Genomic DNA, 23,490 nt, shown 5'->3' with positions numbered 1-23,490 from the left:
GACGGCCTGGCTTACCTGGGCGGAGGCAAGGGACAGGAAGGGTGCTAGGTACAGGGTGGATCCAGGACAAGACTGCAGGCAAGACGAAGCGAGAGTTATCAGCAAGACAAGGCAAGGCTTCTGGCAAAGCAAAGCGAGACGAGAGTTACCGGCAAGACAAGGCAGGGCTTCAGGCGAGGAAACAAAAGGCAGAGGAAAGGATACAAGGAGTAAGGACAAGAACAATCCAGAAGCCATGCCTAGGTCTCTGAAGGTATTTATGCAGCCAGCCCCAATGAGCATCTGCTGCCTCAATTAGCTCAACAAGAATAGAAACAGGGTAGATAGGAAAACCTGGAGCAAGGGTCGATGGACCAGACCGTGAACTGGAATACGGACTTTACGGACCGGACTATGACACCCCCGGGATGTTGATAGTAGGGGATTCAGTGATAGTGTTGCCATTGAATGTCAAGGGACATGGTTAGAGCCTCTTTTGTTGAAATGGTCATTGCCTGGCACTTGCATGGCTTGAATGTTACTTGTCAGCCCAAGCCTGGATATCGTCCAGGTCCTGCTGCATTTGGGTATGAACTGCTTCATTATCTGAGGAGTCACGAATGATGCAGAACATTGTTTAGTCATCTGTGAATGTCCCCACTTCTGACCTTATGATGAAAGGAAGGTCATTGATGAAGCAGCTGAAGATGGTTGGCCCAAGGACACTTCCCTGACGATGTTCTGAGGATAAGGTGATTGACCTCCAACCACCACAACCATCTTCCTTTGTGTCAGGCATGATTCCAACCAGTGGAGGGTTTTCCCCCAATTCCCAATGACTCCATTTTAGCTCAGGCACCTCGATGCTATACTCGGTCAAATGCTGCCTTGATGTCGAGGGCTATCACTCTCACCTCACCTCTGGTATTTAGCTCTTTGGTCCATGTTTACTGCAATTGATTTACTTTTTTTCTATATTATTATGTATTGCATTGTACTGCTGCTGCTGCTGCTAAGTTAACAAATTTTATGACACATGCTGGTGATAATAAACCAGATTCTGATCCTTACTGTACTGTTCACTGTTTACCTGTGCTGCACTTAACTAAATGCATTTGAATTACATCTATTAATATTTTAGTTTATATGCTCTGTGTTAATATGTTGTGTAGGTTCACTGTGGTCCAACGGAACATTGTTTCATTTGGTTGTATACATGAACAGCCAGAAGACAACGAACTTGAACTCAGAAACTCCAGATCTCCTGGGCTTTTCTTGCACAACAACAGTCTCTAGAGATTACAAACAATGGTGGGAAAACAAAACATCTAGTGAATGGCAGTTCTGTGGATGAAAATGCTTTGTTAATGCAAGCGGTCAGAGGAGAATGGTCAGACTGGTTCAGGCTGACAGGAAGGCGGCAATAACACAAATAATGATGCGTTACAACGATGGTGTGCATAAGACCATATATGAGTGCATAACACTGCAAACCTTGAAGTAGATGTGCTACAGCAACTGAAGACTACTAACATACATTCACTTTAATAGGTATAGGAGAGACCAGGTAAAGTGGCCACAGAGTGTATCCACAATTAATTCCCTAGTCTTACTGATGCTGAGCGCAAGCCCGTTGTAATGACACCATTCAACCAGACGATCTGTCTCACTCCTGTATGCATCAGTGCTGATCATCAACCAGGAGGAGATGTTACTTCTGATCCGCACTGATTATGGTCTCCCAATGTAAACGTCAAGGACCCAGCTGCAGAGGAAGGTACCGAGGCACAGATTTTTGGAACTGTTTGATTAGTACTGAGGGAATGATGGTGTTGAACGCTGAGCTGTGATCAACAAACAGCACCTACTGTAGGTATTGCTCTTGCCCAGGTGATCCAAGTCAAGTGGAGAGCTAGTGAGACTGAATCCACTCTAGACATACTGTGATGATAGGCAAAGTGCAGCAGGTCCAGGTCCTTGCTTAGGCAGGAGTTGATTCTGGCCATGACCAACTTCTCAAAGCAGTTTACTTCATCACAAATAGATATGAGTGCAACTGGGTGAAGCATTGAGGCAGCTCACCCTGCTCTTCTTAGGCAAAAATATGGTTGTTGCCCTTCTAAAGTGGGTGGGAACCTCTGACTGCAGCATTGAGAGACCGAAGATATCCCTCCTTGAGGCACATCCAAAGCTTTACCATTGCCTGAAACCTCCACTGACTTCTTGTTCCTTTCTCAACCCTAACAGCATTGCAACTAATTCACCACCAATTCATTACCTGAGTAATCACCCCAATCCACCCTAATAAGACCATAAGATATAGCAGCAGAAGTAGGCCATTTGGCCCATCGAGTCTGTTCTGCCATTCAGTCATGGGCTGATCCAATTCTTCCAATCATTCCCACTCCCTTGCTTTCTCCGCATACCCTTTGATGCCCTGGCTAATCAAGAACCTATCTATCTCTGCCTTAAATGCACCCAATGACTTGGCCTCCACAGCTGCTCGTGGCAACAAATTCCACAGACTTACCACCCTCTGACTAAAGTAATTTCTCCGCATCTCTGTTCTAAAAGGACAATCCTGAAGTCGTGCCCCCTTGTCCTAGACTCCCCTACCACAGGAAATAACTGCCATATCTAATCTGTTCAGGCCTTTTAACATCCGGAATGTTTCAATGAGATCCCCTCTCATTCTCCTGAACTTCAGGGAAGATAGCAAAGAGCTGCCAGACGTTCCTCATACAGTAACCCTTTCATTCCTGCAATCATTCTGTAATCTATCATTCTACCTCCCCCATCAAACTTACTCACTACCTTTGCACCCATCTTACTTTATGGATCTCGTGCATGACTTAGTTTTACAGTGTTAGACCTTTGAACAAAGTACTCAGTGAAGTAGGGAATGATTACATTACAGGGAGAGGCTAATTACTCCATTGACTCTATACATTGTTCTATACATGCAATTCAGCAGATCCCACCCCGCATGATTTCTCCAAAGATTTACATATTCTTTGCTTTCATATCCTTACCCAGCTTTTTAGCATTTATGGCATTAAAAAAGTTGAAGAAAATCAATTGGCCACAGTCAGTTATGTATATTTCATTCTTTGCATTGCTAATACTTCAATGCTCAGTCTGGTTGATCAAGGAGATACGGGGTTGCTTGTCCTGTGAAGCTGGTTTTCAGAAGTCTTATTTCAAACACTGCAGGAGCTGTTTTGCCATCTTAGAAAACTGCTACATAATATAGGTAAAAGCCAAGATAAAATTGGGGTGTCTCTATCTATAGATAACTTTAGATTCTCTCCTCCAGCAAATTATGGATAGATAATCATCATGTCTTTCCCCATTGACAACAGAATTTGACAATGCAAAGCATGAAATATTTTTGTCCTTCCTTGAAGATATTATTTACTGCTTATTTATGTATTTATTTGCAGAAGAAATGTAAATAAAGCAGTGGTTCCCAACCACCAGGCCACAGACCAGTACCGGGCCGAAAGGAAGTTATATGATTTGGCAATATGAAACAATATGAGTCAGCTGCACCTTTCCTCATTCCCTGTCACGCACTGTTGAACTTGAACACCACCACGCCCACCCCCCCCCCCCATCGGCCGGTCCGCAAGAATATCGTCAATATTAAACTGGTCCACGGTACGCAAAAGGTTGGGGACCCCTGAAATAAAGTATTGAAACTGTTACAAATTTTCCTATAGAAACCTACTAAAAATTCCTTTGGAGTTCCCAGTTATAGTTTTGGTGGGAAACAGTATATATGCCCAACCCTGGCAACATATGCTTAATTAAACCTTAGTGTCAAGGTAATGTAACAAATTGGTTGATGTACCTAGCAGATTCTGATGTTTTTTCTATTTACAATTAATTCAAGCAATTTGATCCCTATTTACAATTAATTTGATCCCTTTTAGAACCAAATATTTCTCATTTTTTAAATCCATATTTTAAATTGCAAAAATACTAAACAGGAGTAAGTGTAGGCCATTCCAACAATCATATCTTTGTAATGGCTGTCAGATCATATTTGAAAGATAATATAGTATATGTGCAGTCTCAGTTCATTCGTGCAGGTACAGGAACCCGAAGTCTCACATTCAGTGATTCAGGAGCAACTTGCTCCCCATTGTCATCAGATTTCTGAATGGTCCATGAAACCCGAGAACACTACCCCGTATTCCTTTTTTACTGTACTACTTATTGTTATTTATAGTAACGTTTTATGCTTGCACTGTACTGCCACCATAAAGCAATAAATTTTATGGCACAGTTTCAAGGCAGTGATAATAAATAGGATTCTGATTCTGTTGATATGAATGCTACATATATTCAGGAACAGAACATTTAGTCTTGTACATTTATTCATTTCTTTTTACCTCATTTATTCTTCCCTTGTGCTTTTCATCCCTTCCCACAATCTATAATTTCCTGTATTGAAACCTTTCTCTCTTGCTTCTACTTTGATGTACCTCATCTTTACAATTTAAATCCCTTACCCAACTCTTTATTTCAAAATCCTCACTACTTCCCAAGTTATGTGGCCCAATAGAACATTGTCTCAGCACTGTTTAAGGAGAGACAGCCCCTTCTATCTACATATATACAGCTCCTAGTCTCGACCGTTCTTGTGCCAGTGCTTCATGAAAATCCATTCATCATTTGTTATGCCAGTCTTCAATAGTGAAATCAGAATATTCAGTTCCAAAGTTTCAAAAACTTCAAGACAGCAAAGCTCTTTCCGAATATCTTCTGCATTATTTCTACATATATAACAAACCAACTTTTTACCTAAACTAGAAATTTTTTTTTTAGCCACAGACATAACATAATTTATACACCATTAGGTGTATTAAGAACAGTTACTACCCCTCAACCATCAGGCTCTTGAACAAAAAGGGATAACTACACTCATTTAAGGACTCTTATCTTGTTATTTCATGCTCGTTATTTAATGCTATTTATTTATATCTGCATTTGCAGTTTGCTGTTCATTGATCCTGTTTACAGTTAATGTTCTATAGATTTGCTAAATATGGCTGCAGAAAAAGAATGTGGTGTCATGTATGTACTCTGATAATAAATTTTACTTTCTACTTTGATGAGGGGACTAATATTATAAATTAATCTAAATAAAAATGCTCTGTTGGATATTTTAACCAACACAGAGCATTATAAGTATTCACTCACCTCCCAATAGTACCTTAGCTGGCTCAACCATTCAAAATCATTTTCATTATTGATTTTTTTCTTTACCAGAACTGCCAAGACATCTCTGGCATGTACATCCAACACAACTAAAGCACCAAGAGTAGTACGATTCTGCTTGGATAGTTTTCCCCGGACCAAGGTCACAATATCATCAATTTGCTTATTATTCTGATCCAGATAAATCTCAAGAGCCTTTGAAGCAAATGTGATAGATTATTTAACTGTATGTAGTCAGTCATACTGAATCCACTAGATCTTGAAATTTTTTCTAATGATTATGAATCAGCAAAATTTCTAATTATACCTTTTTAACATTGCCCATCTTTTCATTTAAAAACGTTACTTTTTATATTGAAAATATTTTAAGAAATTAAACCAATTGGCTGAAGAGCATAACAAAGACACAATGATTATAATTATAAAAATTAATTCGTTTTACATTGCTGCAAGTTTTCTACTGGGGTTAACAGAACTAAATTATATGAATTATTTGCAAATTTATTCTACTACAAGTTAAACAAGTTAAACAAGTTAAAAAGTGACATTTAAAAAATCTATATTTCTGACTCTTTACTTAAATATGGAATACATATGGATTTGTAAATGCAACTTTTGTATAAAGTCATTCTGTTTAAAAACAATTATTGCACTTACCTGTTGGCCTGCTTTAATAGAATGTTGAACCTCTTGTGTCCAAAACAACTGCGAGACGCACAGTACTGTCTGACCAGGCCAGTTTCTCACCCAATCCATGCGTGGAGTATTTGGATAAGCTTCGATCGCTTGACCAATAACCTTGGTATTAGCCATAAAGCAAAAGCTGTAAAATCTACTTTTACAAGTTTAAAATTCATTAATGGACTTATCATGAGCTTAATTCAGAGCAGAATTTGTACATAACGATTTAGGGATGAGAGTTTATGTCTTTCTGAAAATGTCAACACCAGTTGATATGGTGGTAAAGAAAACATACTGCACACTTGTCTACACTGATCAAAGTGTTGAGTAAATATGATGGGAGGTTTATTGCAGGTGTATAGAACATCGGTTATACCATGGTTGCCCTTTCTTGTACAGTTCTGATCAGTGGATTACAGGAAGGGTGTGAAGGTTTTGGAGAGGGTACAGAAGAGGTTCACCAAGATGTTGCCAGGAGAGTAAAGTATTCAGAATAAGAGGAGGTTGGACAAACCAGGATTGTTTTCTCTGGAGTGTCAAAGGCTGAGGGGCAACTTGATAGAAGTATAGATGATTATGCAAGACACAGGTTAGGTTAGATAGAGCTTTTGTTCAGTAATTAAATTAACAGTTGTTCAAGATAATGAGAAATTCTATGACTAAATTAGTACATTCTTCTTAATCTTGTATTAACTGTAAAGCAATCCAATTTAACAAAATTATGAAGGGTTTATCCAGGTAATTTGCAAGACCTTATTACCTTTATTTTAGAGACATAAAATGACCTTCCAGCAGAAATAGTAGAGGCAGGTTGGATATTGTCATTTAAGGTAAAATTGGATAGATATATGGACAGGAAAGGAATGGAGGGTTATGGGCTGTGTGCAGGTCGGTGGGACTAGGTGACAGTAAGCTTTCGGCACGGACTAGAAAGGCCGAGATGGCCTGTTTCCGCGCTGTAATTGTTATATGGTTATATGATTGCATTGAGGGCCAAAATTTAGACCAAACATTCTAAATTGCTGAATCATTTTCCACACAAAGTTGAGTTTAAACTTCTTTTAAGCCCAAGGAGGATACGAGGTTACAAGCATGCAAGTTGGGGTGGAGAAGTAAGAATGTTCTGAGAGCCAGCATTTACTTTATATCCTCAGTTTAAAAAAATTAAAATACAAAATATGAAGCCAATAAATAAAAGGAGCACAAGTATTAGCAGTCAATAATTTCCTGTTTCCTATCACATTTTTCACTATCAGTCACAAAGGATTACTTTAGCAGCTCCCCAGATACAGTCATTTCCTACCAAACATTTCAGCACTGATTTCCGATGGCTGGATAATAAAACTCAGTAAAAACGATGGAGACAGTTTGGTAATTAAACTGCACCATCTGCCTTGGGATGAACATGGAGTATGATATATTACTTATTCCGAGCACATTTACCACACATATAAATAAAATGCCATTTTAATTATTTTCTGTTCATCAAGTTACAGAATAAAAATATTGCCAATATATTTGATATCTAATCATAAAATAGCAATAAATTACCTTGTGAATGGATCTTGTCATGGCTGACTCAAGTTCTAGAAGCCATTTTTCCACTTGACCTCTAGCTTTTGCTGTAGAAATTACGTCAACAAGTTCCACCACTTCATCTTCACTGCTCTTCATGTGTGTTATTTCCAAGATATCAGTAAACTGAACTTTTGCAATACCCTCAAAGCACTTCTTCAAATGAGGCTGTACTCTGTAAAAGTGCAAAGTTTTACAACTTCAACAATATCCTTTCAAATACCATAAGACCATAAGATACAGGAGCAGAAGCAGGCCATTCGGCCCATCGAGTCTACTCTGCCATTCAATCATGGGCTGATCCAATTCTTCCAGTCATCCCCACTCCCTGCCTTCTTCCTTTGATGCCCTGGCTACCATACATACATTCCATAATTTCATTTACTTTTTTTTGAGATAATTAAGCAGCATCTTTTTTATAACCTCAATGGAACAGTTGAACAAATGCATTTATGAACTGCAAGATCATAAAGCTCACCCCCAATACCATTTTTCTGGGAGAAATCTGATCTACTAAGTCTTCATTTTAATAGGCAAAATTTCCAAGGCAGAAGTGTGATGGTGATAATCCTAGATGGTGTGATGGCAGAATAAAATAGGCTACTTTGTTCATAGTTTAAGTGAGACTTGGTTCTTAGAATTTGCAAAAGGGTGTTAATGTATGCTTGAGGCTGACTCATGTATCTTAATGGCTTGGCCTGAGACAGCCAATAGTTAGGGTTCGTAAGTAATCAAAGTGGTAAATAACAGCTGAATCTGGAGCCTAAAGGAGTCAAGTACATCTCTGCCACTCATCCCATTCACCAAGCTCCAAAATACACCAAGTTGGGTTATAATATTTCTTTCATTCCCATCAGCTCCCTAATCTCTGCTACTCCCAATCTCCCAACCTCTTCTCAATTGTCCACCTCCATTGTCTTCTCTGAATCACAAAACTTCTGATCCGATTACCAAATTCCTGATCAACAAAGCACAAGAAAACTGATTCAGTTGTGTAGGCAAAGGAGACTGCAGATACTGAGACCCAGAGGCACAATCTGCTGGAAGAAATCATCAAGTAAAGCAGCATCTACAAAGTTTGTGTATACTGTTAGTATATAAGAATGATGCAAGTCACCATGATGTTGCTCAACCCAATATGTTCCTTCAGTTGATTGTTTAATTCCATTATGGACCCAAATCCAGTTCCTTTTTTTTCGTCTGAACAGTGGTTTAATATTGTACAATTCTTTGCCATAAAACTCCATTATATTAATCTATGTGTTTATATCATACACTTCTTTTAAAAAAAAGTACAATACAATTTGTTTTTCATCAGTTCATCAGCAATTCTTAACCAGCAATCTCAATCCCATAAACAGCTTCCATTTAAAAGACCTTGATAGGAATGTTGAACTTATTTCAGTGCTTATACACAAGTTACTTTCAAAAACTCATAGCAGCACCACACAAAGTATTAGACAGACTGTATACCAAGTTAAATCATACCTGGTAGGATCTTTGGTTTCCGAAAGGATCTCCAGCAACTCATCATTAGATAAGAAGAAAAATCGCGGGAAAAAAAGGCGCTTCTTTTCCAAGTAGTTATTGAGTCCTTTTAGAATCAACTCCAGCAGGCCGTTTGATTTTTTCAGTTTTTCTAACATTTTATCTATGGATACCACTGCCAGAACATGTGTATCCTGAAGAGACAACATTTTACTTATTATAGCTGCTTTCTCAATATACACAAATGGTATTTTGTGTTGCATTCATTGCTTAAGGTTTTTCAGCCAAAGCAACAGGAATTGCCCTTAGAATACAGTACCCTTTCAACAGTTAGGCAGTGATCATTGCCTTCAACTAAATTTACAGCCATTGTTCTACAGGCAATTTCAGCTTTAGTCAATGAAAGATGTTTGATTTTGGACCATCAAGTTACTATCCACACTGATATGAGACAAGATATTGAGGAACTTCACTCCAGGCATACCAGAATTATGTTCTTGAAGATCACATACAGAAACTTTGTTTAGTGTCATTATATAGACCACAACATAGAAGAACTAACTTCACTGTGCATCAACAGTAGTAGAAATCACAGGTGATACATATCTAGTCTTCGAAACAGCCAGTGAGTTTATTGTATATGGTTTATTTCACAAGTTTTAACTTTTGCTTTTGAGAAAATTTGGTATTCATTCAACCCACCATGCTACCCATGTTAAACATGGCAGCTGAAAGGGCAGCAAGGGTAGTTATCAACTTAAAACTGCAAATCCTTTAAGGCTGAGTGAATCTTACATCAAGTAGCATTCCCACAAAGAATGTGTGCTGGCATTTATTCCTGGGTGAAACTCAAAAATTAATGACATCAAATGAGAGTCTGCAAGTCTAGAACCACTCCACTATATTTCTGTCATAGTGGGGCCGGCGCTGAGAGTGGACCCAAATGCAAGACACAGACCCTGAGTACCAGGAACTGGACTAGAGTAGGGACAGGACTGTATGCAGAATAGGAGATGGGACAAAAACACAGTCTTGGGCTAGGACTTGACTAGGAAAGTGGGACCTGGACGAAGAACTAGGAACTTGGAACCTGGACAAGGTCTCCGAGCCAGAGACTGGACAAGGACCCGAAACCTGGGTCTTGACTCGGGCTCGGACCATGGATCTAGGCGAGGTCATGATGTGGCTACAAGATTGGACGTGGCTTGGGTTCCTCGAGGTGAGGACATGATGAGGCTTGGGTTCCTCGAGGTGAGGACATGACGAGGCGTGGGTTCCTCGAGGTGAGGACATGATGAGGCTTGGGTTCCTCGAGGCGAGGACATGACAAGGCTTGGGTTCAGACTCTGAGCCAGAGACTGGACGCGGACCCAGAACCTGGGTCTTGACTCGGGTGCGGACTTCGGAACTAGGCGAAGACATGATGTGGTCTTGGGAAACAGGAACCTCTGAACACAAAGCTGAAAGCCTTGACTTGGTCGAGGGAGAGACAGGAATGCGGAGCCTTGGTCGAAGGAGAGACAGGAATGCAGGGACATGGAACACAGAGCCGGGACCCCTCCTTAGGAACAGGACATAGAGCCAGGACCCCTCCTTGGGAACAGGATGGAGGGCCGGGACTCATACACAGAATGCTGAACACGACGAGACAGTTCCCAACACTAGGTAGCGGCAAACGGTCGGACCTACCTAGTGAAGGCATGGACACAGAGAAACAGTTCCCAACACTAGGTAGCGGCAAACAGTCGGACCTACCTAGCAAGGGCGTGGACTCAGAGAGACAGTTCCCAACACTAGGTAGCGGCAAACGGCCAGACCTACCTAGCAAAGGCGTGGAAACAGAGACAGTTCAAAACAACGATAGACAGTTCCTTATCTTGCTCCGGCAGTTGAACTTGACAGCGGGGCTGGGGTAGGGGTGAGGTGAGGCGAGGCGAGGCAAGGCAAGGCTTCAGGTAGGGCTCCGGGAGGAAGGTGAAAGGAAGGGAAGAGAACAGTCCAGCAAATAATAATTATTATTATTATTATTATTATTATTATTCTGCTAGTTTAGACACATCTAGGCGTATTACTGCCCTCCACACGGTGTGTAATTAATTATAATCCTGCTTGCAAATGCTTTATGTGCTCATTAAATAGCAATGCCGCAGATTGTTTTCCTTCTCAAATTTTGTCACGTGGTTTCCAAATAATTGCATTGCCACAAATTACATTAATTTCATTTGAATCATTTGTAAAACTAAAAGCTTCTTGCTTGAGAATATTCATTATCGAATGTTTAACATTTAGAGTTGTTGTTTTCCAAGTCTATCTGCTATTTCCAAGTTTTCCTTTTTTTGAATCAAAGCCTGTAGTTGTTTATTGAGATCTTGAAATTCTTCCTCAGTTGTTTCCATGTTTTCATTTTATAATCCGAATGTAGATAATCTTGTGACTATGACTGTGCAAGAATTAGTTCATGACAAACACAGCATTTTGAAAAAGAGCAGTAATTAGTTAAAAAGGTATTGGAGAATTAACAACATAGTGCACTGTTCTCCAGCAGAAACTGTACCATTTTAAAAGCACTAGAGATCTAAGGACTTACTTAAACTAAGGAGAATAAAGAAACTTTGTCGATTCTGGAAGCGGACTTAGAAGACACGAGTAAGCGCTGCAAAAAATTATCATTATCTAAGGAAAAATGAACAAAGAAGATTACCAGCCTGGAAAGCAGAAACAGAAGGAACAATCTACGTATTTTGGGTCTTGAAGAATCAATTGAAGGTGCCCACCTCACGGAGTTCTTTGCAAGCTTTTTGAAGCAGCTATTCCCTGATTTATTGCCGCCTGTGCCTAAGTTGGACTGCACTCATCAGTCGCTGGCCCCCAAACCAAAGTCGGGAGAGTGACCTAGGTCGGTTATTTTATGTTTTCATGAATTTCATACCAAGGAGCTTTTAATCCGTCATACCCGTCCAATAGGAATGATCGATTACAACGGGAAGATGATCTGATTCGTGGAAGATTATACGCCAAAGGTTATGGCTGAACATGCTAAGTACAAAGAGGTCATGTCACTGCTTTATAATAAAAGGTTTAAGCCCTCCCTTCGCTTCCCTGCATGTCTTAGAATTGTTCTGAAAAATGGTGTGCAAAAATGGCTGGGATCGGTTGAACACACACAGAAGTTTTTGAAAGCAGAAGATTAATTGTGTTATATTTCTTACAAGAGCAATTACCTTTTTAATGTTGGATAGAATAAGGTTTTAATAAACTTATGTTTTGATTGTTTATATAACTTGTTTTTTGATATTTTCTACTACTTTTTTGAGGTTTCTATATATATTTTTTTTGAAATTGTTAAATTTATGTTTTATGTTTTGGATTTCTGATCTAAGATTTTCTTTGTCTGTTTTGTCTTGGTAGGAATATAATAACCTTGAATGATTGGAGTTTTGCCAGCTGAATTTTTTTGGGAGGGTTGTCTTTAGGGTTTAGTATGCCGACTGTCTTTTGGCCAGCCTTTTGGCTTTGGGAGGGGGAGGGGGATGGGGTCTCTTTTTTCTTTTTTCTCTGTAAGCTGGGTTGGGCTACCATCCAAATTTTCTGTTTGAGTACCTTATTTTATGGTTCATTCTCTGGTTTGAATGATTTATGGTCAGATCTTTTGACTCTTCTGTTAATTAGTATTTAAAATAGATCGAAATATTAATTTACTTAGTTTTAATGTGAAAGGGTTAAATCATCGTGTGAAAAGGAGTAAGATTTTTGCTTATATTAATAAGTTAAGGCCCCCATTATTTTTCTACAAGAAACGCATGTACATAGTTGTGACAACGCACGCCTTTTTAATCGGTGGAGGGGTCTATAATTTCATTCTTCATTCAGAGAAAATCTCGAGAGGCCTCAGTTTTTATAGACAATACAATATCTTTTGTTCAACATGAAGTTGTCTCTGAGCCTAAAGGGCGATTTGTCATAGTGTCAGGGAAACTAGATAATAAATTGATTGTATTTGCTAATATGGATGACCCAGGATTTTTTGAGCATTTTTTTTTCATTCCTGCCAGATTTGAGTCTTTATTTTTTAGTGATGGGAGGAGATTTTAATTGTTGTCTAGACCCAGTATTAGATCGTTCTTCTCTTAAATTAGCCACACCTAATAAATCAGCTTTATTTATTCAATCCTTTCTAACAAAATGTGATATTGTTCACATCTACCATTTTTTTCACCCAGCAGATAGGGAGTATTCATTATTTTCTCATGTCCATCATTCCTATACCAGGATTGATTAACTTGTTATTGATCGTCAAATGATTCCATTAGTTTGATCCATTGAATATAAAGAAATAGCTGTATCCAACCATTCTTCTGTATTTCTATTTTTAAACCTTCCTGGTTTCACTCATATGAACAGATCCTGGTGTTTTAATTTAACTTTGTTATCTGACCTCCTAAAATTTCTGGAGAATCAACTTACTCTTTTTTTTGAAGAAAATGCGTTGGAAGAGACTTCTAGTCTTATCATTTGGGATGCTCTTAAGGCATATGTTAGAGGTCAAATTATCTCCTATACTGCATATGTTAAGAAAAAAGCTAATAATGAGAGAACTGATTTAGTTAATCAATAAAAACAATTAGACCAGAAATACACTTTGGTATCAGACCCTGAACTATACAAAAGACGTATTGAAGATAAAACTAAATATGATCTTCTTATAACATATCCAATTGAAAGCCAACTTGTAAAAGATAGAAGCCGATGCTATATACATGGAGAAGAAACTGGTAACCTATTGGCTAATCAATTGAAGACCTTTCTAGCTGAACGGCAAATTAAAGAATTTCGCAAAATCAATGGTGATATGACAGCTGACCATTTTCAAATAAATGACCCTTGTAGAGAATTTTATTCTAAACTGTATAGTTCTGATTTTGTTAAAGATAATACTGCAATGAACAATTAATCAAAAGCGGTTGGATCAACCTATTTCTCAGGAGGAAATCACTGAGGCTATATATTCATTGCATTCTGGGAAATATCCAGGACCTGACGGATTCCCTGGAGAATTTTATAAGGCTTTTTCTTCATTGCTTATACCTTATTTATGTTCTACCCTTACTGATTCCTTCAAGGTGGGTAGGTTGCCACAGTCTTTTTATGAAGCTTCCATTTCACTTATTCTTAAAAAGAATAAGAGTCCCACTGAATGCTCTTCATATACACCAATCTCTTTACTCAATGTTGATGCTAAGATCCTATCTAAAGTTTTGGCCCGTAGACTCGAAAATATTATACCTTCTATAATATCTGATCATCAGACAGGATTTAATAAACATTAATATTCCCATTTTAATATGGGGCGACTGTTAAATGTTATGCATTCTCCATCCAAAGAAATATCGGAATGTGTGATTTCTCTGGATGTGGAGAAGGATCGGAATGTGTGATTTCTCTGGATGTGGAGAAGGCTTTTGACCGAGTTGAATAGAATTACCTATTTAAAACCTTAGAAAAATTTAATTTTGGGCCCAATTTTATTCATTGGATTAAATTACTTTACTTATCTCCCTCTGCTCGGGTCCTTACTAACTTTCAGAATTCTAAACCAATTAAACTCCAACGTGGAACCAGACAAGAATGTCCGTTGAGCCCTTTGCTTTTTGATTTGGTATTAGAACCTTTAGTAATTGCCCTTCGAGAGTTTAAAGATATCAACGGTATCTTAAGGAAAGGTACTATTCATAAAGTCTTGCTTTATGCTGATGGCCTATTGCTTTTTATATCTAATGTTACAACTTCTTTACCCTCTATGTTTCTTTTACTGACTAATTTTAGTCAGTTTTTGCGATATAAATTGAATTTATGTAAGAGTGAATTGTTTCCTTTAAACAATTTGATACCAACCGATATTAACCTTGCTTTTAAAATTGTAAGAAAACAATTTACGTATTTGGGTATAACAATCACTAAGAATTATGAAGATCTATTCAAAGAAAAAGATTGGGGAAAGGATTTACAGACTTTATTATCTGATGTGACCCAGAGGGCTATTTTAAAAATGGTTAACTCTTCGTCATTATGTGCTCGTCATTCCCTCCTACAACTTAAAGTGGTACATAGGGCTCATATGTCTAAAGACAAGCTCTCTCGTTTTTTTGCAGATAGAAATCCTTATTGTGACAGATGTAATAATGGAGAGACTTCATTAATTCATAAGTTTTGGTCATGTTCGAGCCTTGAAAAATATTGGAAAGATGTATTCCAAACTTTTTCTGTACTTTTTAAAGTTAATTTTAAGCCCAATCCTTTGACTGCCTTATTTGGTATTGTTGAGGAAAGAACTATAATTTTGAAGCCTTCTCATTTGCAGGTACTGGGTTTTATTTCTCTTATGGCTCGGAGGGTGACCTTGCTTAAATGGAAGGAGGTTGCCCCCCCCCCACACACATGTTCAATGGTTATGCGATGCTATGTCACGTTTAAATTTAGAGAAGATTCATTGTTTGATTTCTGATTCTAACCATGATTTTCAAATGCTATGGGGACCCTTTGTGAACTATTTTAAAAATCTTTGAATTGTTATTGTTATTAAAATATAGATCTGGGCCATTATTATAAAACACTCTATGGTAAAAAGTACTCTTTTATTTTCCTCTTGTTTTTTTTTACCGACCAGCTTTGTCTTGGTAATGGGTGTAGATTTTTTTATAATATAATTAACCATATTATTGTATTTAATAATTCAATTTATTTTATTTGATTGATCATGAATATGGGATACTGTGATTGTATCCGAGTGATTTATATATAGTGCATTTTGTGCTATTTTATCTTGATTTATAATAAGTATCCTTATGAATTCTGTATTTGTGTACAGTATATGAAATTTAATAAAAATATTGGAAAAGAAGATGTTTGAACATTTCAGTTCATACACAGAATGAATGAAAATTATATTTTGAACAATAGAGGAAAATTGATGGCAAGTGTGTCTGCCCAAAACAAAGCTTCACAGGAACACAACAAAACCATCTTCTAACAGAAATAGCATATATCCTTAATTTGCAAGTCTGAAATCAAGTTAGTCAACCAAAATTATCCCTGTAATGTTATTTCTTCATTGAAGAAAAGTTTTCAAGCTGATGATTCATCAAAAGAAATTAGAGATGAAGCTCAGTTAAACAACAGGGAATTGGGCTGAACAGTACTTACATTGCCTAGAGCAATAATGAAAAGCACAGCAATGTATGGAGTTGGATTGATACAATACAGAATTGGCCCATGCCAAGATTCCTGTCACCACCCCGTTTATTGTGATGCCACTTTCAAGGAACCATATACTTGTGCAATCCTAGGACACTCTGTTCTACAACACTCCTCAAGGCCCTAGCATTCACTGAGGAAGTCCTACTCTCATTTGTCTTCCCAAATTATAACACTTCGCACTAATCCAAATTAAAATCAATTTACCATTTCTCAGCCCACTTACTCAGCTGATCAAGATCCCCGTTATGAATCCTGGTAACCATTTTTTTTCTGTTTACAGCACCATCTAATTTGATGTTATCTGCAAACTTACTAACCATGCCTTGTACATTCTATTCCAAATCATTGATATAAATGACAAATATTAATGGGCCTAACATGGATCCCACTAGCAGCGAGGCCCCAGTCCAAAAAACAACCTTCCACCATCACCCTCTGTATTCTACTATCAAGTCAATTGTGTATCTCCCTTCATTCTATACAATCTAAATTTCCATAGCAGCTCACAATGCAAAAGGCTATCAAAGGCCTCAGTGAAGTCCACTACATCTAACACTCTGACCTTATTGACTTACAGTACTTGGTTAATTCCTCAAAAAACTCATTAAAATCAGGAGGCACAGTCTCCCACAAAAACAGCCATGCTGACTATCTCCAATCAATTCCTGCATTTCCAAATGCCCGTATGCTAACATCTAGACAAATGTACAATTAAACGGTACTGAATTTACTTAACACGGGCACTGACATTTCAGCAGATCCCTCAGTACTGTGTAAGAATAAATATTTATTTAGACATACAGTCAATAAAAGGCCCTTCTGGCCCAATGAACCCACACAGCCCAATTACATCCATGTAATTGTGTCTTTGATGTGGGAGGAAACTGAAGCCTCCAGAGAAAGCAGACACAGTCATGATGAGAACGCACAAACTCCTTACAACTAATGATGGAATTGAACTCAGGTCACTGGAACTGTAATAGCATTACAGTAATTGCTACATTACCATACCACAGAGCAGTTAGAATAGAGTGGGGCCCGATTCAGGGCAAGCCTGAGGACTGAACAATAATTTTTGTAGTAAAACCTAAAGTAGCTAACCATATGATTATTAAAGTAACCATGAACTAAAGAGTTGATAAAAATTGGTAGCTAATTCCTGCTTGACATAATTTATTGTAGTTCAGAGACAGCAAAGTTTTTAGCAAGCTAGATGTGTCATAAACATTCAGTTGAAAGTGAATAAGAAGCAACTTTGGACGTGTAATGGAAAATGTGTACAGTAAGTAACCTATAGACATGAAGTCTTCACAAAGGCATTTTATGTTACCATGAATTAGGTTTTAAACAGAATAAGCTGCTATTTATATAATCACAATGATATACTAATAGATATTCAAATCTTTGAATGTTATAAGAAATGTTCAGGTAGACTCACAAACACAATACTGATTCAAAAGAAACAAGAAAGATATTGATTACATTGGGCTAAAAGTAGATATACTGTAAATCAATTGTAATCAGCCAAAAGAAAAGTAGAAGCAATTATGAAGGCAGGGAAATCTGAAAACATTGAAGAATTAATAGTCTTCAAATTTGCACATTACTATTTAAGCACTTTATGAAAATATTAAGCATATAATTATTTCCTCAGCATCAAATAGTACAACTAAATACTGGAGAGAATGGTCAGAATAACTTAAGAAATAGGTTTATCAAGTTTAATTATGAGACATTGATTAGCAAACTTTTTGTTAAAACTCAAAACAGCACCATATTTCATAATAGTCCTGGGTACTAGGGTACTTAGAACACAGCTGGGTTTATCATAGTTAAATCCTGAATGGAGAGTGGAAGAGATACAATTAAGACAGAATTGAAATTATGACTCAAGCTATAGAGGGAAACAATTTGAAAGACTCATTGGAATTTGTGTGTAAATACTTCCTGGCGATGTTGACATTTGGAAATAAAATGTTGGAATGATAGTTGAAGTTTGCTAACAATGAGATATTTTGTGGAAAAAAAAATCATAAATCCTGTAGGAGGGAAAAAGGAATATCTTGAAATTATGCAATTATTAATGTCCTTCAGTTGATCCTGTGGAAACTACTGAAGAGAAAATACAGTGTCCTTCTGAATTGATTCATGATTCATTTTTCTCAGTTCAAGAAGTAGATACAAAGTCAGTAACACAATTTCCTTCAAAGTACTGTAACTCGGAAAACCTGTGAACAGATTAAATGTGTAAATATTGTGCGTACATTAATCTATCCTTTATTTGCAAAGAAGGAAAGTAGCTTAATTTGAGTAAATGTATGAAGTATGTATGTAACGCAGTACAGTTAAAATGTGGAACAAGCTAATTGGAAATAACTTGGCATCTCTCTCTCTGCTCCTCTGCCTACATTGCAGTATTCAAATTAGGATAATAAATGTGTGCATACAGAGATTTTGCCATTAATTACTTTAAAACAAACAATAGGATAGGTCACATGAGGTCCAACAATAAATATAGGCTGTGTCTTCAATTCAGCTGCAGTTAATTATTATTTTCTTGGCTGCTGATAATAATAATAGCATTCAAATATTAATTTACCATTAAAACTTGTTTCATAAGTTCTTTCCAGGTCTTATCTACAGTAGTAAATCGTCTTCCCTCTTCGGGCATCTGGGCCATGATGTCAGGGGAACTGAAAATTGGTTCCAGGTAAAGCCAAGTTGCTTGCACTTTTAAACATTCATCCATTATCTCCTGCAGCAGCAACAGTGTACTTTCCCATGATCTGTGTTATACAAACAGAGGTATCAACATCCAATTTTTTTGGTTATGTCATTTTCCACTTACAGTGCTATTTTTCCAGATTCATGATATTTGCACGAATATAGAACCTCCCTTCAAAGCAGACTCAACTTCATGCCTTGATAGAATTATCAGCTGCCATTGCCTAAAAATGCAACTGGGAATGGAAAATATAATTACTAAACCAGCGATACACCACATTGGTGCTACAATGCAGACAACCACTATGCTTTAAGGCCTGTATCCACCCATATAAATTTATATGTATGTTGGTATACAGACATGGGAGAAAATAATATCTGAAGAAGTACATGTACACTTACTGGTTGGCAATCATGAAGAAAAAGCATAGCACTATTTTACATTCAGCTTTATGGAACTAAAACCCTATGAGACTATCAAATAGTTCAACTCTTTAAGGCTTCACTGATTGCAAAATTCTCCAAGATCCTCAGACTTCTGACTATTCCAAGCACTTCTGACACCATGACCAAGGCCACCAGATGTTCTGATCCTTCAGGCAATGATCCATTCCAATCATGTTTTCTGTCTTTTTCATCCCTAATCAATATTGCATGAAGATTTTACAGAAATCTCACCTTCTCCAGGTCCTGATTCTCAGTGAAGGTCCCCTTTCTGGATCCAGATCACTGAAACTCCCCACCTTCCTCTAAGATATGATCCTCAGCAAAGATTCCTTCTGGTCCCCAAACTCAGATCCTATCAACGATGAAGATTCATTCCATTCCATATTCATTGAAGATGCATGTTTCATCATTCCAGGAATTATCCTTTCAACATTCCACATCCACCTGATTAAGCTTTAATCAATAGTGAACATCCACCACATGTTCCTCTATACTTGTGTAGGAAGAATCCCCTTCCTTCTTTCATTCTTCATATTGGACAACCATTATTTTTGGTTATGTCACTTTACAATTGAAGTCATATTTCTCCTGCTTCGTAATTTTTTTTTGCATATCCAGAGCCCCATTCCACTGAAGTTAAGCTCTGATCAGTAGTGAGGGGTACTTCATGCCTCCAACACAGGCCCTGATTATTGTTGAAGATTTTACCTTTCCATCCTACAAGCCCCATTCATTGTTTATCCACATTTTTCTCTCTATGCCCCTTTTATTGAAATTCTACCCATTTCCCTCTATTCCAGGCTCTAATCAACGGTGAATATCCTAACCGAATGCCTTGATAATTATTGAACTTCCCACGGAATCCCCCACTTTCCAACCCGAATCATTCCAATTCCAGGTGGCTGCCATTCACAAAGGACTCTCCTTACAGCACTCCACCCCATCAATAATCATCCCAAGACCTTGATCTTGGTCAATTAGCCAATAGTCCTCTAGCCCCAACTCAACTCTACCAGCATTGCTTCAGTACTGAAGAGCACATTCTCTATTTTGGGAAACCCTACAGACCTTCAATAATACTCAAGGTCTTGGCTATGGACATTACTGAATTATGCAATGGCCATTAGCATCCCACTGTAATATCCATCACAAACACCTGCTTGCACTAAAATGTTCAAGTCCAGAAGTCAAAGCAAAACAAAATAATCAATTCCAACATTTTAAACAGAAGTAACTGTGGGAATGGAAAGAGATATTTCAGTGATACTTGTAGTACTAACAAACTGGGCTGCTTAGACACATTTCAGACCTTTCCTATACACAACCTTTTCGTTTGAAAATGCTGTAACTGAAGACCACAAGTGAAGCACCCTTTCTGGTCTTAACAAATATCACTTACAAAAGATGCAGAGTTAACCAACAACTTTTTGTAAAACTATAATAACCAACAAATTTTGAGATATACTGACGGAAAGAATCCAAAACTACTTTAATGTATTAATTAAAATATGGTATTTTGATTGGAATACCATACATGATATGGTACATGACTTCAAAACAAATGCATTTGGCATTTTGCTGAAAATAGTAACCAAAGCAAGTTTTCTGAACACATTTATGACATTACTTGGTGGGAAAAAAAGACTTTCATAGCCTTTCAATGTCCAAAACCACCTTGCACTCAATGAAATACTTTTGCAGTGTTGACATTATTGCTCTGCATGAAACACACCATACAAGTTACAAATAGAAGTCTCCCAAAGTTGAAATATGTACTATCTAAATATAATTGGTGTAATACTGGAACTTACAGTATTTCACACCTCCTATAGAACAGCAGTCTATCGGTACATCAGCTTGAATTTTGCACTGAAGTAACCAGCGCTTTTCTTCATTCTCTCTCCACAAGTAAATTAGAGGGTATTTATATTTGATAAGAAACTGCTGCGAATGCAGTGGTTTTGTAACAGCTGAAGAACTAAAGAAATACTGTGTAGGTGGTTTGACTTGATAGTTATTTCACACAAAAATTGTTAATGTGAAGAATGATACCACTATTAATTCTACTTCAGCACTCTATCAAATGATAAAATTCTGACTGGTCTCCTTTACTCTTTGTATACCCATGACTGTGATGCCACCCACATCTCCAATCTGCTAATTAAATTTATTGATGACACTACATTGACTGGCCTAATTTCAAATAATAACGAGGCAACTACAGAGAAGTCATCACCCTAACACAGTGGTATCAAGAAAATAACCTCTTCCTCAATGTCACAAAAACAAAAGAGCTAGTTGTGGACTACAGGAGGAATGGAGACAAGCTAATTCCTATTGACATCAATAGATCTGGGGTTGAGAGGGTGAGCAGCTTTATGCTCCTCAGCATAAACATCACCTAGGATCTCACGTGGTCTGTACATACCAACAGTCCCTCTTTCACCTCAGACGGTTGTAGAAGTTTGGTATGGACCCCCAAATCCTAAAACCTTTCCACAGGGGCACAATTGAGAGCATCCTGATTGACTGCATCAATGCCTGGTATAGGAACTGTACTTCCCTCAATCACAGGACTCTGCAGAGAGTGGTGTGGACAGCCCAGCATATCTGTAGATGTGAACTTCCCACTATTCAGGACATTTACAAAGACAGGTGTGTCACCCCAACCACAACTGTTCCAGCTGCTACCATCTGGAAAATGTTACCACAGCATAAAGGCCAGGACCAACAAGCTCCGGGACAGTTTCTTCCACAGGCCATCAGACCAATTAATTCATGCTGATACAATTGTATTTCTATGTTATATTGACTGTCCTGTTACACATACTATTTATTACAAATCACTATAAATTGAGATTGCACATCTAGATGGAGACATAAAGTGAAAATATTTACTCCTCATGTATATGAAGGACGTAAGTAATAAAGGCAATTCAATTCTTATACATCAACTGTATGATGTTACAGCTAAAGAAAAAGTGTTAGTGGTAACTATGTTAAGCAGAATGCTTGTCATATTTTTGTTAGTAGATGTTGCCATAGTCAATTTAAAAAACCTCCTTCCAGAAATTGATTTCTCAATTGTGTGGTTTAAATTATTTACAAACACCGATAAATTAAGAAATGTTATCTCACCTTATTACTTACACAAAATTTGCTCAAAATTGTTAAGCATTTTGCAAAAATCTATTGCACTCAAACTTGAAACTGTCTTTAAAAACACCGTGAAAATAACTGAGAACAAAAGTACCTGATCTCTTTTTCAAATGGCTGTATATAAGGAGATCCACGCATCGTCTGGGTCTTCACAATGTGATCATCTAGCAACATCTGGATATCATCAACAGCTGAAAGTACGTATGTTCCTGTTTCTCGGTATGGAAGGAGAGTAAATTCCATTGTGTCCCACTCACTTATCATCTTTTTCATGGCTTTTTCCAGTGAATATTCTTTGGCAGCAGCCTCACTTATGCCCTCAAACTGAGCTAAGAAAGGTTCAAGATTCATTGTGAGAAGTTTGGTAACTGTTGTGTCTGGAGCAGGCTTTAGCGGGAAGCCTGTAATTTCAGATAAGGCATCCCAGTGTCGATCACGCAAACCAGGGTTGCAAAGGACTTGAACTAGGGGAATATGTTCTTTAAATTCCTCAACCTTTTTCCTAACAGCATGGGCAATTTTTAATGCACTTGGTGAGTCTGTGAAAGTCCGTTCCAGCTTGTATAGACCACGCCAGTAGTTTCCTGCATCTGTTTCTACCTCATCTGGGTTGACCTCTGTAAATGGTCCTTCCATCCAACTATTATATTTGTTATTGAACTCTACAATGATTTCATACAACCTTAAATATGGTTGAAGGATATCGCTGGTATGTTTACGCTGAGGATACTGAGATTCAGGCCATCCAAATGCTTGTTCTTCTGCATTAATCTGATCAATCTGGCACAACAAAAAAAATTATAGAATTTAATTACGTCGTAACATGACCATAGACATATATGTTGATTGGATTGAAATATATCAAATATCACTCAATGAGAAACATGGCTATCAAGAAACTGGAATAGGCCCCACAAGCCTACAAGATTCCCTTCCTGACTCCTTGACTTTGGTAAG

General features: G+C 37.7%; 1 protein-coding gene across 1 annotated transcript in view; it reads right to left on the bottom strand.

Moving 5' to 3' along the window:
- dnah7 (dynein, axonemal, heavy chain 7) overlaps nt 1–23,490 on the bottom strand; it is a 288,894-nt gene that overhangs the window by 219,195 nt on the left and 46,209 nt on the right. Inside the window, exons 17-22 of the mRNA XM_063051959.1 lie at nt 22,628–23,313; nt 18,803–18,989; nt 8,950–9,143; nt 7,438–7,636; nt 5,863–6,003; nt 5,188–5,400 (exon numbers count right to left, since the gene is read on the bottom strand). Of these exons, the coding sequence (XP_062908029.1) occupies nt 5,188–5,400; nt 5,863–6,003; nt 7,438–7,636; nt 8,950–9,143; nt 18,803–18,989; nt 22,628–23,313 (1,620 nt within the window). The remainder of the gene's footprint in view (nt 1–5,187; nt 5,401–5,862; nt 6,004–7,437; nt 7,637–8,949; nt 9,144–18,802; nt 18,990–22,627; nt 23,314–23,490) is intronic.

Source organism: Mobula hypostoma, chromosome 6, assembly GCF_963921235.1.
Source record: "Mobula hypostoma chromosome 6, sMobHyp1.1, whole genome shotgun sequence".
NCBI classification, from domain to species: domain Eukaryota; kingdom Metazoa; phylum Chordata; class Chondrichthyes; order Myliobatiformes; family Myliobatidae; genus Mobula; species Mobula hypostoma.
This window is presented reverse-complemented; position numbering and strand designations above follow the sequence as displayed.